Consider the following 15,924-nt stretch of genomic DNA (forward strand, 5'->3'; position numbering starts at 1 on the left):
TTTCAGATGTAGTGATGATTATTCTTGATGTGAAGCCGTATTCGAGTGCATTAAATCCCCGCCATGCCATCCAGAATTAGCTTTGCTGTGGATAATTTAATTACATGTAATAATATAATTTAGGTGAATGCTAGGGTAGCTTCTTTGAGTCCACACCCGATTTCTTCCGCATAGTTGTTTAACGAGATCGTGCATCTTCTCGATGTTGCAACAGAGACAAAGTCATCGTCAGGAATGCCCCAGAGAAGTGAGAGAGAACAGTCTTGTTCTCCGTACAGACTGTTCAGAAAGTATTCGTTCATGTTAATACAAGTGGTAGAGAACATAAAACATATATACTTATGATATTATACAAAATACTTTACTGTATAGGCTGCAGTGTTCTCTAACCAAAATGAATAAATATATTTAGTTATAGTACATATGTGCCTGACGGCACTTTCGGACGCTGGGGTACGATTTGCACAAAAGATAGTTTAGTATGTTAATTACAGCCGTGGCATTCACAAGAACTGCTCGAATGCGCGACCATCTGCCTGTATGTACGCAGTATATCGTCGGACCATTGACTGTCATGTCTGTTCGACGATTCCTGGCATGTCCGCAAATGGTACCAGAAGAGACGGCAGTTCTTAGTGACGAAATGGTCTTCTGTTTCTTCAACGATTTCATACACCAACTGTTTCATATGCTACGAGAGCGAGAAATCCAGACACATGAGATCAGGCTATCTCGTTGCCCAGGCCACAGGGCGAACTCAACCGATCCATCGATTCCTGAAGGTGGCTCTCTGATGATTCCTCACAGCAATGCTGAAGTGGGAGGCAGTTCTCTTTCAGAGGTACACTATGTAATCAAAAGTATCCGGACACCCCCAAAAACATACGTTTTTCATATTAGGTGCATTGTGGTGCCACCTACTGCCAGGTACTCCACATCAGCGACCTCAGTGGTCATTAGACACCGTGAGAGAGCAGAATGGGGTGCTCCGCGAAACTCACGGACTTCGAACATTCTCAGGTGATTGGGTGTCGCTTGTGTCATCCGTCTATACGTGACATTTCCACACTCCTAAACGTCCATAGGTCCATTGTTTCCGACGTGATAATGAAATGTAAACGTGAAAGGAGACGTTCAGCACAAAAGCGTACAGGCCTACCTCGTCTGTTGACTGACAGAGGCCGCCGACAGTTGAAATGGGTCGTAACGTGTAATAGGCAGACGTCTATCCAGACCATCACACAGGAATTCCAAACTGTATCAGGATCCACTGAAACTACTATGATAGTTAGGCGGGAGGTGAGAAAACTTGGATTTAATGGTCGACTGGCTGCTCATAAGCCTCATATCACGCCGGTAAATGCCAAACGACGCCTCGCTTGGTGTTGGGAGCGTAAAAATTAGACGATTGAACAATGCAAACACGTTGTGTGGAGTGACGAATCACGGTACACTATGTGGCGATCCGACGGCAGGGTGTGGGGATGGTGAAAGCTCGGTGAACGTCATCTGCCAGCGTGTGTAGTGCGAACAGTAAAATTCGGAGGCGGTGGTATTGTAGTGTGGTTGTGTTTTTCATGGAGGGGGCTTCCACCCCGTGTTGTTTAGCATGGCACTACGACAGCACGGGCCTACATTGATGTTTTAAGCACGTTCTTACTTCCTACTGTTGAAGAGCAATTCGGAGATGGCGATTGCATCTTTCAACACGCTCGAGCACCTGTTCATAATGCACGGCCTGTGTCGTCGTGGTTACACTATAAAGACATCCCTGTAATGGACTGGCCTGCACAGATTCCTGGCCTTAATCCTCTAGAACACCTTTGGGATGTTTTGGAACGCCGACTTCGTGCCAGACCTCACCGACCGACATCGATACCTCTCCTCCGTGCAGCACTCCGTGAAGAATGGGTTGCGATTCCCCAATAAACCTTCCAGCACTTGACTGAATGTATGCCTGCGGGAGTAGAAGCTGCCATCAAGGCTAAGGGTTGGGCCAACACCGTATTGAATTCCTGCATTAGCGACGGAGGGCGCCAAGACGTTGTAAGTCACTTTCAGCCAGGTGTTCGGATGTTTTTGATCACATAGTGTACATCCTCGAGCTGTTCTGGCAACATACAGTAACTTCCACAGTTTTGGATGTCAGCACACATTCCCAGTAAGCGACGCCAACACAAGATCTTACGTCAGCACCACTAACATAAGGTTCCCTAACATTACAAGTTGACTTCAGAGACCATAGTTTCCTTTTCGAGATATGTTTGTTTTGATGTTCTGTTTTTCCTGTATTAATTTGAACGAATATTTTCAGATCACGGTGTATTCATTAGCGATCTGTTGGTCAGAGTGAGCAACAATCTGCTACTGTTTATTGATAACTCTGTAGTGACAGGAAAGTGTCGCCGCTGAATGACTGTAGGAGGATACATGTTGACTTAAATGGAATGGGTCTCAGGTGTGATGAATGGAAGATTACTCTAAATGCGGAAAAATCTATGTTAATGAAGATGACTAGGAAAGCGAATGCCGTAACGTATGAATACATTAATAGTGGTGTCCCGCTTCACACAGTCACGTCCTTTACATACGTCAGCATTACTTTGCAAAGCGACATGAAATCGAATGACTGGTTAATGTACCCTACTGGCCATTTAAATTGCTACACCACGAAGATGCTACAGAAGCGAAATTTAGCCGACAGGAAGAAGATGCTGTGATATGCAAATGATTAGCTTTTCAGATCATTCACACAAGGTTGGCGCCGGTGGCAACACCTACAACGTGCTGACATGAGGAAAGTTTCCAACCGATTTCTCATACACAAACAGCAGTTGACCGGCGTTGCCTGGTGAAACGTTGTTGTGATGCCTCGTGTAAGGAGGAGAAATGTGTACCATCACGTTTCCGACTTTGATAAAGGTCGGATTGTAGCCTATTGCGATAGCGGTTTATCGTAACGCGACATTGCTGCTCGCGTTCGTCGAGATCCAATGACTGTTAGCAGGACATGGAATCGTTGGGTTCAGGAGGGTAGTACGGAACGCCGTGCTGGATTCCAACGGCCTCGTATCACAAGCAGTCGAGCTGACAGGCATCTTATCCGCATGGCTGTAATGGATCGTGCAGCCGCGTCTCGATCCCTGAGTCAACAGATGGGGACGTTTGCAACACAATAACCATCTGAACGAACAGTTCGACGACGTTTGCAGCAGCATGGACTATCAGCTCGGAGACCATGGCTTCGGTTACCCTTGGCGCTGCATCACAGGCAGGAGCGCCAGCGATGGTGTACTCAACGACGAACCTGGGTGCACGAATGGAGAAACGTCATTTTTTCGGATGAATCCAGGTTCCGTTTACAGCATCATGATGGTCGCATCCGTGTTTGGCGACATTACGGTGAACGCACGTTGGGAGCTTGTATTCGTCATCGCCATACTGGCGTATCACCCGGCGTGATGGTATGGGGTGCCATTGGTTACACGTCTCGGTCACCTCTTGTTCGCATTGTCGGCACTTTGAACAATGGTCGTTACATTTCAGGTGTGTTACGACCCGTGGCTCTACCCTACGTTTCAGGAGGATAATGCATGACCGCTTGTTGCAGGTCCTGTACGGGCCTTTCTGTATACAGAAAACGTTCGACTGCTGCCCTGGCCAGCAGATTCTCCAGATCTCTCAACAATTGAAAACGTCTGGTCAATGGTGACCTAGCAACTGGTTCGTCACAATACCCTAGTCACTACTCTTGATAAACTGTGGTATCGTGTTGGAGCTGCATGGGCAGCTGTACCTGTACACGCCATCCAAGCTCTGTTTGGCTCAATGCCCAGGCGTGTCAAGGCCGTTATTACGGGCAGAGGTGGTTGTTCTGGATACTGATTTCTCCGTATCTATGCAGCCAAATTGCGTGAAAATGTAATCACATGTCAGTTCTAGTATAATATATTTGTCCAATGAATACCCATTTATCATCTGCATTTCTTCTTGGTGTAGCAATTTTAATGGCCAGTAGTATAGTTATACGGAAGGTGAATAGTTGATCACGATTTATTGGGAGAATTATAGGGAAGACTAAGTGTGCGACTCATTTGTAGCGTCAGCACATTTGCACCAGCTTTGTCGAACTGTGGCAAGGCAGGTCAGAAAGCTGCCTGGGCGGGAATACCATCTACGCTGCATGGTGCAAGGGCTACGTCGCTGCACTGGTGAACTGGATTGGCACATGTCAAGTTCTGTTTATGCATCACCTGGGTCCCGACGCGTTGGAATGACAGAGACGAGGTGAGTGATTACAGATCCTGGCAGTTCCATCCCAGCAATATGTGTCTGTATCAGTTACTCGCACCGAGAATTTCTCCACACCAGTCACCCTCTCCTACAGCTAGCTGTTGCCACCGCTGTTCTACAGGCAACTGCTAGGCCTCATACTACTTGTGCTTGAACGCACACCATCCATCTTGGGTCTCCTGCAGGCTGACATCCAGGCTCCAAGAATTTCTGGGTTCACACTCTGCAAGTGAGGGCAACTCGTTCCTATCCTGCTGCTGCTGTCTTTTGGCATTCAGCGCTTCCGCACCCGGCTGTCGGTGGTACGCTGAAGCGGCCACACGCCACAAGGTGACTGACCGGGTTACTCTGCCTGCCAAAGTACAAGCACCGCTAGCACACTACCGGTATTATGCTGACACACACGCTGCCGCTTGAGGCCATCGCAAGACACTTGTGACGTCGTCTCTGATGTTGTATAAGATTGTGTTAGATGACGAGAAGTTTTGATTTAGTAAAGGTAAGGGCACCAGATAGGCAATTCTCACGTTGCCGTTGATAATGGAAGCAAAACTAAAGAAAAATCAAGACACGTCTAATAGGATTTGACCTGGAAAACGTGCTCGATAGTGTAAAATGGTGTAACATGTTAGAAATTCCAAGAACAATAAGGGTAAGCTATGGGGTGAGACGTGTAATATACAATATGACAAGAGCCAAGAGGGAATAACAAGAGTGGGACGACCAAGAACAACGTGCTCAGATTAAGAAGGGTGTAAGGCAAGGATGTAGTCTTTCTCTGCTACTCTCCAGTCTGTACATCGTGGAAGCAATGATGAAAAATAAAGAAAGGTTCACGAAACGGATAAAATTTCGAGGTGAAAGGAAATCAATGATACGATTCCATGACGACATTGCTATCCTTAATGAAAGTGAAGTATTACATGATCTACTGGATGGAATGAACAGTCTGATGAGTACAGAATATGAATTGAGAGTGAATCAAAGAAAGACGAAGGTAATGAGAAGTAGCAGAAATAGGAAATCAGTAGTTCAGTATTGATAGTCGCGAAGTGGATGAAGTTAAGGAATTTTGCAACCAAGGCAGCAAAGAAACAAAGAACGGAGCTAGGCGTGCTGCTAGCAGACTAACACTGGCAGAAAGAGCATTACTGGCCAAGAGACGTCTCCTAGCATCAAACATAGACCTTAATTTGAGGAAGAAATGTCTGAGAATGTTCGTTTGGAACAAAGCATTGTATGGTAGTGAAACAGAACAGAATCGAAGCATCTGGGTTGTGGTGCCACAGGCGAATGTTTAAAATAAGGTGGACTGTTGAGGTAAGGAATGAGGAGGTCCTGCGCAGAAACGGAGAGGAAAGGAATATATGGAAAACACTGAAAAAGATAGGACATCTGTTAAGACATCAGGGAATGACTTGCATGGTACTAGAGGGAGGCTATAGAGGGGATAGAGGGGAAAACTGTACAGAAAGAGAGAGCTTGGAATACACCCAGCAAAATACTCGTAGTTGAGTATGTAGGTTGCAAGTGCTGCTCTGAGCTGAAGAGGTTGGTATGGTGGTATGGAGAGGAATTCGCAGCGGGCTGCATCAGACTAAAAAAAAAATTCTCTTGAAGAATAAAAGTATGATGCTAACTTTTCTGCATTTCAGATTACAAGGCCATCAAGGAAATGATCCTCGAATACAGTGCCTTGCTCAACCATTCCAAGAAAATCATCCTGATGATTGTGAGGCTACCAGCTCGTAATACATGCTCGAACAGTGTTAGAACATTTGTGATTCCACATGCTCGTTTTAAAAGAAGACGTCGAAGTTTTTCAGAGGCGTGTTGCTAGATTTATTACCTGCAGGTTTGAACAGCGCGTGAGTAATACGGAGATGCTTCATGAACTCAAACGGCAATCCTTGGAGCGAAGAAGATGATCTATTAACGAAATACTATTGAGAAAGTTTGGAGCACTGCTATTCGTGATATACTGCATAACGATTCTAGTGCCACCAACATACATCTTGCATAAATATTGTAAACACAAAATAAAGGTAAACAGGGTTCGTATAGAAGATTATACATAGTTACTGAAGTTAAAATCTTCTCTGTTATTAGGCCACGTCCTATTTCTACTAAAATGACAGATGTTTCGACCGCTTTGCTGGGATCTTCCTCAGGATCTTCTGGGGTCCACTACTGCTAGAAGACTGTCAGAGACGAATGTCGCGTCCTCTTATAAAGGGGAGTTTTCTCACGCTCGTGCTGGAGAAGTGATAGTATTGGTTAAAATTCATATGGCTACCATTGGTGGGCCATAGTCATAGGCTAAAATTCCCGCCCTGATGCAGAAGAAGAGGCGTTGTTGGCTAATCTCCTGTGGATACCATTTGCGGCCCACCGTCGTTGGATAGAAAGGCACTATTCCGTACTTACACTGGAGAAGGGTTATTGACTGAAATTCCTGTTACTGCTATCGGTTGGTCGTCATCATTGGCTAGATTCGAAACGGACAGAGCTAGAGAGAGGGAATGTTTACCAAAAATATTATCGTCCGCCGAGGTGACTTGTAGCATTAAGGAACACGAACGGCACATGCGGCTAAAACAAAGTGAAAAATCGGCAGTAGCGGAACGTCATGACAACTGTAGCTCTGACATCGATTTTAACAACGTGCGTGTGCTGGCTAAGGAAATAAACATCCACAGAAGGAAGGTCCGAGAAGCGGTTGAAATTTCCAAGAATGAATTAATTCAATAGAGAGGACGGCTATAGGTTTCCGGCATCGTAGCTCCCCGCCATCAAGGAAGCGAATACGCGGCCGTGGTTCGCGAGCGACATAAACAACGCGCTGCAGGTCACCTCGGAGGACAATAATATTTTGGTAAACATTCCCTCTGTCTTGCTCTCTTCGTTTCGAATCTAGCCAATGATGACGACCAACCAATAGCAGTAGCAGGAATTTCGACCAATAACCCTTCTCCAGTGTGGGTGTGGAATACTGCCTTTCTATCCAATGACGGTGGGCCGCCATTGGTATGCACAGGAGATTAGCCAACAACAACCCTTCTTCTGCATCAGAGCGGGAATATTAGCCTATGACTATGGCCTACCAATGGTAGCCATATTAATTTTAAACGATACTATCACTTCTCCAGCACGAACGCGAGAAAACTCCCCTTTATAAGAGGACGCGACACTTGTCACTGACAGTGTTCTAGCAGTAGTGGACACCAGACGACCCTGAGGAACATCCCAAATGGTTCAAACGGGTCTGAGCACTATGGGACTTAACATCTATGGTCATCAGCTCCGTAGAACTTAGAACTACTTAAACCTAACTAACCTAAGGACATCACACACATCCACGCCCGAGGCAGGATTCGAACCTGCGACCGTAGTGGTCACGCGGTTCCCGACTGAAGCGCCTAGAACCGCACGGTCACACAGGCCGGCTAGGAACATCCCAGCACAGGGGTCGAAATGTCGATCATAAATGTCGATCATAAATGTCGATCATTTTAGTAGAACTACGAAGCGGCCTAATAACCCAGAAAATTTTACACTACTGGCCATTGAAATTTCTACACCAAGAAGAAATGCAGATTATAAATCGAAATTCATTGGACAAATATATTATAATAGAACTGTCGTGTGATTACATTTTCACGCAGTTTGGGTGCATAGATCCTGAGAAATCAGTACCCAGAACAACCACCTCTGGCCGTAATAATGGCCTTGATACCCCTGGGCATTGAGTCAATGGCCTTGATACCCCTGGGCATTGAGTCAGACAGAGCTTGGATGACGTGTACAGGTATAGCTGCCCATGCAGCTTCAACACGATACCACAGTTCATCATGAGTACTGACTGGCGTATTGTGACGAGCCAGTTGCTCAGCCACCATTGACCAGACGTTTCAATTCGCGAGAGATTCAATTGGTGAGAGATCTGGAGAATGTGCTGACCAGAGCAGCAGTCGAACATTTTCTATATCCAGAAAGGCCCGTACCGGACTTGCAACATGCGGTCGTGCCTTATCCTGCATAAATGTAGGGTTTCGCAGGGATCGAATGAAGGGTAGAGCCTCGAGTCGTAACACATCTGAAATGTGACGTCCACTGTTCAAAGTGCCGTCAATGCGAACAAGAGGTGACCGAGGTGTGTAACCAGTGGCAACCCATACCATCAGGCCGGGTGGTACGCCAGTATGGCGATGACGAATATACGCTTCCAATGTGCGTTCACCGCGATGTCGCCAAACACGGATGCGACCATCGTGATGCTGTTAACAGAACCTGGATTCATCCGAAAAAATGACGTTTCTCCATTCGTGCACCCAGGTTCGTCATTGGGTACACCATCTTAGGCGCGCCTGTCTGTGATGCAGCGTCAAGGGTAACCGCAGCCATGGTGTCCGAGCTGATAGTCCATGCTGCTGCAAACGTCCTCGAACTGTTTGTGCAGATAGTTGTTGTCTTGCTAACGTCACCATCTGTTAACTCAGGGATCGAGACGCGGCTGCACGATAGGTTACAGCCATGCGGATAAGATGCCTGTCAGCTCGACTGCTTGTGATACGTGGCCTTTGGGATCCAGCACGGCGTTCCGTATTATCCCCCTGGACCCATCGTTTGCATATTCTGTTAACAGTGGTGGTACGCATTTCTCCTCCTTACACGAGGCATCACAACAACGTTTCACACCGGTCAACTGCTGTTTGTGTATGAGAAATCGGTTGGATACTTTCCTCATGTCAACACGTTGTAGGTGTCGCCACCGGCGCCAACCTTGTGTGAATGCTCTGAAAAGCTAATCATTTGCATATCACAGCATCTTCTTCCTGTCGGTTAAATTTCGCGTCTGTAGCACGTCGTCTTCGTGGTGTAGCAATTTGAATGGTCTGTAGTGTAACTTCAGTGGCAACGGCCACGAAAGCCTGCAGACTTATATATAGATAGTTTTTGTCTCAGTCCATTTTCATGTAGGAGGGTAAGAGTATGACTAACAGTAGTATGAGCTTCCCTCCCCTATGCACGTTGTGGTAGTTTGGGGGGTTTGCTTGTAGACTTAAATGTTAATTGAGGAGGACAATGCCTGTGCTGGCCGGACTCACGAGTATGCCGGTGGTGAGTCCGTGCAGGAAGGAGAGCGTGAGCGCGTGCGGGTTCTCGAGCGCGACGACGCTGAGGAACCAGGCGACGGCGAACAGCGGCAGCAGCCAGGCGCAGCGGCGCAGCACGCGCTGGCCCAGCTGCGGGCCGCCGCCCTCCGGCTCGTCGGCGCCGCCGGCCAGGCACAGCGCGGAGTCGGCCGGCTCGCCGCCCTCGCCGCACCAGCACTCGTCCGCGCACGGCGCCGCCTTCTCCAGCAGCTCGCGGCGCGCCAGCTCGCGCACGCACGCCACCGTCACCACCGTGTTCGCCTGCGGCAGGACACGCGGCTGTCGTAGCACTCAGCTTCCACGAACATTCCAGCTATGGCTTCAGGTCGCTTCACACTCCGTGTCAAGTTAACTTCCCGTAACGTAACACAAGGCAACAGGAGGAGACGTAAGTAACGGGAGTAAATGTAACGTAACAAAACAAAACGGAAGGGAACAGAACACAACGGAACGGAACGGAAGGAAACGTAATGTAACGTGAAACATATTGTAAAGAAATGGGAAAGAATGTAGCGGAAGGGAAGGGAGGAAACTTAAACAATAGAACACATCGGAAGGAAATACACTCCTGGAAATGGAAAAAAGAACACATTGACACCGGTGTGTCAGACCCACCATACTTGCTCCGGACACTGCGAGAGGGCTGTACAAGCAATGATCACACGCACGGCACAGCGAACACACCAGGAACGGCGGTGTTGGCCGTCGAATGGCGCTGGCTGCGCAGCATTTGTGCACCGCCACCGTCAGTGTCAGCCAGTTTGCCGTGGCATACGGAGCTCCATCGCAGTCTTTAACACTGGTAGCATGCCGCGACAGCGTGGACGTGAACCGTATGTGCAGTTGACGGACTTTGAGCGAGGGCGTATAGTGGGCATGCGCGAGGCCGGGTGGACGTACCGCCGAATTGCTCAACACGTGGGGCGTGAGGTCTCCACAGCACATCGATGTTGTCGCCAGTGGTCGGCGGAAGGTGCACGTGCCCGTCGACCTGGGACCGGACCGCAGCGACGCACGGATGCACGCCAAGACCGTAGGATCCTACGCAGTGCCGTAGGGGACCGCACCGCCACTTCCCAGCAAATTAGGGACACTGTTGCTCCTGGGGTATCGGCGAGGACCATTCGCAACCGTCTCCATGAAGCTGGGCTACGGTCCCGCACACCGTTAGGCCGTCTTCCGCTCACGCCCCAACATCGTGCAGCCCGCCTCCAGTGGTGTCGCGACAGGCGTGAATGGAGGGACGAATGGAGACGTGTCGTCTTCAGCGATGAGAGTCGCTTCTGCTTTGGTGCCATTGATGGTCGTACGCGTGTTTGGCGCCGTGCAGGTGAGCGCCACAATCAGGACTGCATACGACCGAGGCACACAGGGCCAACACCCGGCATCATGGTGTGGGGAGCGATCTCCTACACTGGCCGTACACCACTGGTGATCGTCGAGGGGACACTGAATAGTGCACGGTACATCCAAACCGTCATCGAACCCATCGTTCTACCATTCCTAGACCGGCAAGGGAACTTGCTGTTCCAACAGGACAATGCACGTCCGCATGTATCCCGTGCCACCCAACGTGCTCTAGAAGGTGTAAGTCAACTACCCTGGCCAGCAAGATCTCCGGATCTGTCCCCCATTGAGCATGTTTGGGACTGGATGAAGCGTCGTCTCACGCGGTCTGCACGTCCAGCACGAACGCTGGTCCAACTGAGGCGCCAGGTGGAAATGGCATGGCAAGCCGTTCCACAGGACTACATCCAGCGTCTCTACGATCGTCTCCATGGGAGAATAGCAGCCTGCATTGCTGCGAAAGGTGGATATACACTGTACTAGTGCCGACATTGTGCATGCTCTGTTGCCTGTGTCTATGTGCCTGTGGTTCTGTTAGTGTGATCATGTGATGTATCTGACCCCAGGAATGTGTATATAAAGTTTCCCCTTCCTGGGACAATGAATTCACGGTGTTCTTATTTCAATTTCCAGGAGAGTATAACGTAATGTAACATGTAGCATAACGTAACAAAATGAAATAAAACGTTACCGAATGGAACGAAATGGAAGGAAATGTGACGTAACATGACGTAACGCAAAGAAACGGGAGGAAACGTTACATAATGCAGTAAAACGAAATGAAAGGAAAGATAACATAATTAAACTGAATGGAGGGAAATAAAACAAAACATTTAACATATTGGAAAGAAACGAAACAAATCGAAGAAAATGTAATGTAATGGAAGGGATGGGGTAATGGGAGGAAATGCAAGGAAAAGAAAGCATCAGAAGGAAATGTAATGTAATGTAACATAACGTAACGAAATGTAACATTGCAAGCTCCCTTATGACGACACTTAACACGGTTTTTTCAACTAGAGCCAGGAACCGGGAAAGAGGAGGACGCGCCAGGCAAGTCCCTAGCATTTCTTCCCTTTGTCGGAAATATCTCCTTCAAGATAACAACGATTCTTAATCATTTTCATGTGAAAGTGGTTTTTCGTCCGCCTTCTAAGATTTCGGATTCGCTGGGATCTGTGAAGGATGATTTGTTACTGCGGAAGGCGGGAATTTACAAAATACCGTGTCAATGTGGTATGGCCTATTTAGGACAGACAACGCGTACAGTGGAAGAGCGTTGTACAGAACATCAGCTTCGCACTCGCCTACTGCAACCCAGTAAGTCTGCAGTTGCGGAACATTGTATTTCTAACGGAAATTCAATCTATTTTGACCACTGCAAGAACTTTTTGCGACTCCATTATCAAAGAAACAGTTGATATACGCATTGCGGGAAATCTAATGAACCGTGACAGTGGTTACCAATTGAATAACGCGTGGAATCCCGTCATCTCCGAAATTTGCCCGAGACGAAGACGACAGAATACCTTGATAGCTGCCGCCAACGACTATACCGACGGCAACCGAGTACTGCAGTTCCACCACCGAGGGCGCTGCCGCTGGGCGGTGTGCCCCTTCTGTCTCCACGATTGCAACGCATGCGCGGCAGTACTATCAGCGCACTATATAAGATGGAGCGGAGAACGTCTTCGTCATCCCTCCAAAACCCAGGCGATCATTGTAGGCAAAACCACCCCATCCTTCCGCCTCCTTGATTTCTATCTCACCATCTATGGCCGTCCTATCGCCCTCACTCCCACCCTTAAGTACCTTGGCGTCACCCTCGACCGTCGCCTCTCCTGGACTCCCCACCTCCGGACAACCCAAGCCAAGGCACGCTCCCGTCTCGGTCTCCTCAAGCTCCTCTCCAGCCGTACGTGGGGCCTGGACCCCTCCACTCTCCTCCACACCTATAAATCCCTCATCCGCCCTATCCTTTGTTATGCCCATCCAGCTTGGATCTCCATCCCCCCTACCTTTTATAAATCCCTCCAAATCCTTGAACATCATGCTCTCCGCCTCGCCTATCGCATCCGTCTCCCATCCCCCACGCGGATCCTGTACGATCTCCTCCCCTTCCCCAACCTCCTCCTTTTCCTTGAAAGGATACGGATCCTGTACACCTTCCGCAAACTCGATCCTCCTCACCCACTCGTCTCCCCGATCCTCTCCCACCCCGCCCACTGCCGCGCCTGTATTCACTCGTCCCACCCGGTCTCCATCTCTCCACCCTCCTTACCCTCTCCCAAGGTGGCTTCCACCAGCTCCCCCTCCCTGATGATGCCCTCTTCCCCTCCATCTACCCCTCCTACCAACTTTGATCCTCCCGCCCTCCTCCTGTGCTTGCTCCTCTGGGCACCCTCCCTCCCTTCTCCCCCATTTCCCTACCTCCTCCCTTTCTCTCCCCTCCTCCCCTGGGCCTCCCCTCCCCTGTCCCTCTCCTCCTGCCCCCGTCTCCTCAGCCATTGGCATCCTTTTTCTCCCCTCTCCCCCACTTCACCCCTTTTCCCCTCTTGGCAGGTCCCCGGACTCGCACACGCTAAGTGGCGGAGATCACCGCCATCAGTGTTTCGTGTGTGCCGTCATGTTTAGTGTTCAGTGTTTCACCGTCACACTCCATCGTTCACCAGTGCCATCGTCTTCTTCAGTGTTTGTGCGTCGTATCAACAGTTTGCAGTGTGGATTATCGTCGAGTGTGAACGGCTCCGTGTTTGTCTTTATGTGTCTCCTGTTTTATTGCCCACCATTCTGTATCTTACGTGTCTTCTCAGTGATTCTTCTCATTGTGTATCCTCTGGCTGAAGAGCGTAGTAGGATGCTGCTGACAGCCTGCCTGTTGTACAGGTTTAAAATAACAATAAAGAAAAGAAAAAAAAAACGTCTTCGTCAGTCCTCGTTTGGTTCACCTGAAGATGGCTGGCAGTTGCCCAGCCGAAATATCGTGCAATGAAGTTTAAGACAACCGGCTGCAAGCCCGAAATCTTTTTGGACACTACTCGTTTTTTTGCATTACATTAAATATGCCTTTCGGTTCTATATGTACTGATTATTATTCAATTTATAATGGCAGGCTAAGAAAGGAGACGCTTACTTTTGATAGCAGGAATTTCTTTCATTCTTTTTATATGCCCTGCAGTGACAAAATATCTTGAAAGATTATTATCACAGATGTAACCTTCTCTCACTCTCATGCCCGTTAATAGACTAAGGTTTTGGCCCCCTAAATTTGGAGAACAATCTATCATCAATTGAACTTTACTCCCGGGTGATCTTTTGCACCTACGGATATTTTTATAAGGTCGCAACGGATAACGCAATAAGAATTTGGGGTTTGTCAGAGAAAACTAAGTGCTGGCCTCAGCTATTCTTGTGCCAAGAACTTAACACTGGGATAGCCTAATCATAAATGCTATTAACGTGACTCTCTTTTCAGACATGGGTAGAAATAAGGTAGCGATATACGAAAGTTGCTTTCAAATTACAAGTTACACTACTGGCCATCAAAATTGCTACACCAAGAAGAAATGTAGATGATAAACGGGTATTCATTGGACAAATACATTATACTAGAAGTCACATGTGAATACATTTTCACGCAATTTGGGTGCATAGATCCTGAGAAATCAGTACCCAGAACAACCAGCTCTGGCCGTATTAACGGCCTTGATACGCCTAGGCACTGAGTTAAACACAGCTTGGACGGTGTGTACAGGTACAGCTGCCCATGCAGCTTCAACACGGTACCACAGTTCATCATGAGTACTGACTGGCGTATTGTGAAGAGCCAGTTGCTCGGCCACCATTGGCCAGACGTTTTCAGTTGGTGAGAGATCTGGAGAATGTGCTGACCAGAGCAGCAGTCGAACATTTTCTATATCCAGAAAGGACCGTACTGGACCTGCAATATGCGATCGTGCATTATCCTACTGAAATGTAGGGTTTCGCAGGGATCGAATGAAGGGTAGAGTCACGGGTCGTAACACATCTGAAATGTAACGTCCACTGTTCAAAGTGACGTCAATGCGAACAAGAGGTCACCGAGACGTGTAACCAATAGCACCCCATACCATCACGCCGGGTGATACGCCAGTATGGCGATGACGAATACACGCTTCCAATGTGCGTTCACCGTAATGTCGCCAAACACGGATGCGACCATCATGATGCTGTAAACAGAACCTGGATTCATCCGAAAAAAGAACGTTTTGCCATTCGTGCACCCAGGTTCGTCGTTGAGTACACCATCGCAGGCGCTCCTGACTGTGATGAGGCGTCAAGGGTAAGCGCAGCCATGCACTCCGAGCTGATAGTCCATGCTGCTGCAAACGTCTTCGAACTGTTTGTGCAGATGGTTGTTGTCTTGCAAACATCCCCATCTGTTGACTCAGGGATCGAGACGTGGCTGCACGATCCGTTACAGCCATGGGAATAAGATGCCTGACATCTCGACTGCTAGTGATACGAGGCCATTAGGATCCAGCACGGCGTTCCTTATGACCCTCCTGAATCCACCGATCCATATTCTGCTGACAGTCATTAGATGTTGACCAACGCCAGCAACAATGTCGCGATACGATAAACCGCAATCGTGATGGGCTACAATCCGACCTTTATCAAAGTCGGAAACGTGATGGTACGCATTTCTCCTCCTTACACGAGGCATCACAACAACGTTTCACCAGGAAAGACGGACAACTGCTGTTTGTGTGTGAGAAACTAATTGGAAAATTTCCTCATGTCAGCACGTTGTAGGTGTCGCCACCGGCACCAACCTTGTGTGAGTACTCTGAAAAGCTAATCATTTGCATATCACAGCATCTTCTTCCTGTCGGTTAAATTTCGCGTCTGTAGCACGTCATCTTCGTGGTGTAGAAATTTTAATGGCCAGTAGTTTATTTTTATTTTTGATTTATCCTTTTGCATTTAACAGTTTGACAAACATTCATGATATTATTTACTGGGGATCAGATACCTTTCGAAATTATATTTCACAATATCTCACCTGAGTATTACAAGCCGTGTTGATTTCTGTTTGCATAGTCCTGTGGGGAAGGGAAAGTTTTGGAGAGCACGTGGCCATTCTTCT

General features: G+C 48.1%; 1 protein-coding gene across 1 annotated transcript in view; it reads right to left on the reverse strand.

The window, feature by feature from the left end:
* Positions 1 to 15,924, reverse strand: part of LOC126484843 (cadherin EGF LAG seven-pass G-type receptor 3-like) — a 99,462-nt gene that overhangs the window by 36,458 nt on the left and 47,080 nt on the right. The window contains exon 5 of the mRNA XM_050108439.1: positions 9,402 to 9,710. Coding sequence (XP_049964396.1) covers positions 9,402 to 9,710 — 309 coding nt within the window. The remainder of the gene's footprint in view (positions 1 to 9,401; positions 9,711 to 15,924) is intronic.

This window comes from Schistocerca serialis, chromosome 6 (genome assembly GCF_023864345.2).
Source record: "Schistocerca serialis cubense isolate TAMUIC-IGC-003099 chromosome 6, iqSchSeri2.2, whole genome shotgun sequence".
Classification (NCBI taxonomy): Eukaryota; Metazoa; Arthropoda; class Insecta; order Orthoptera; family Acrididae; genus Schistocerca; species Schistocerca serialis.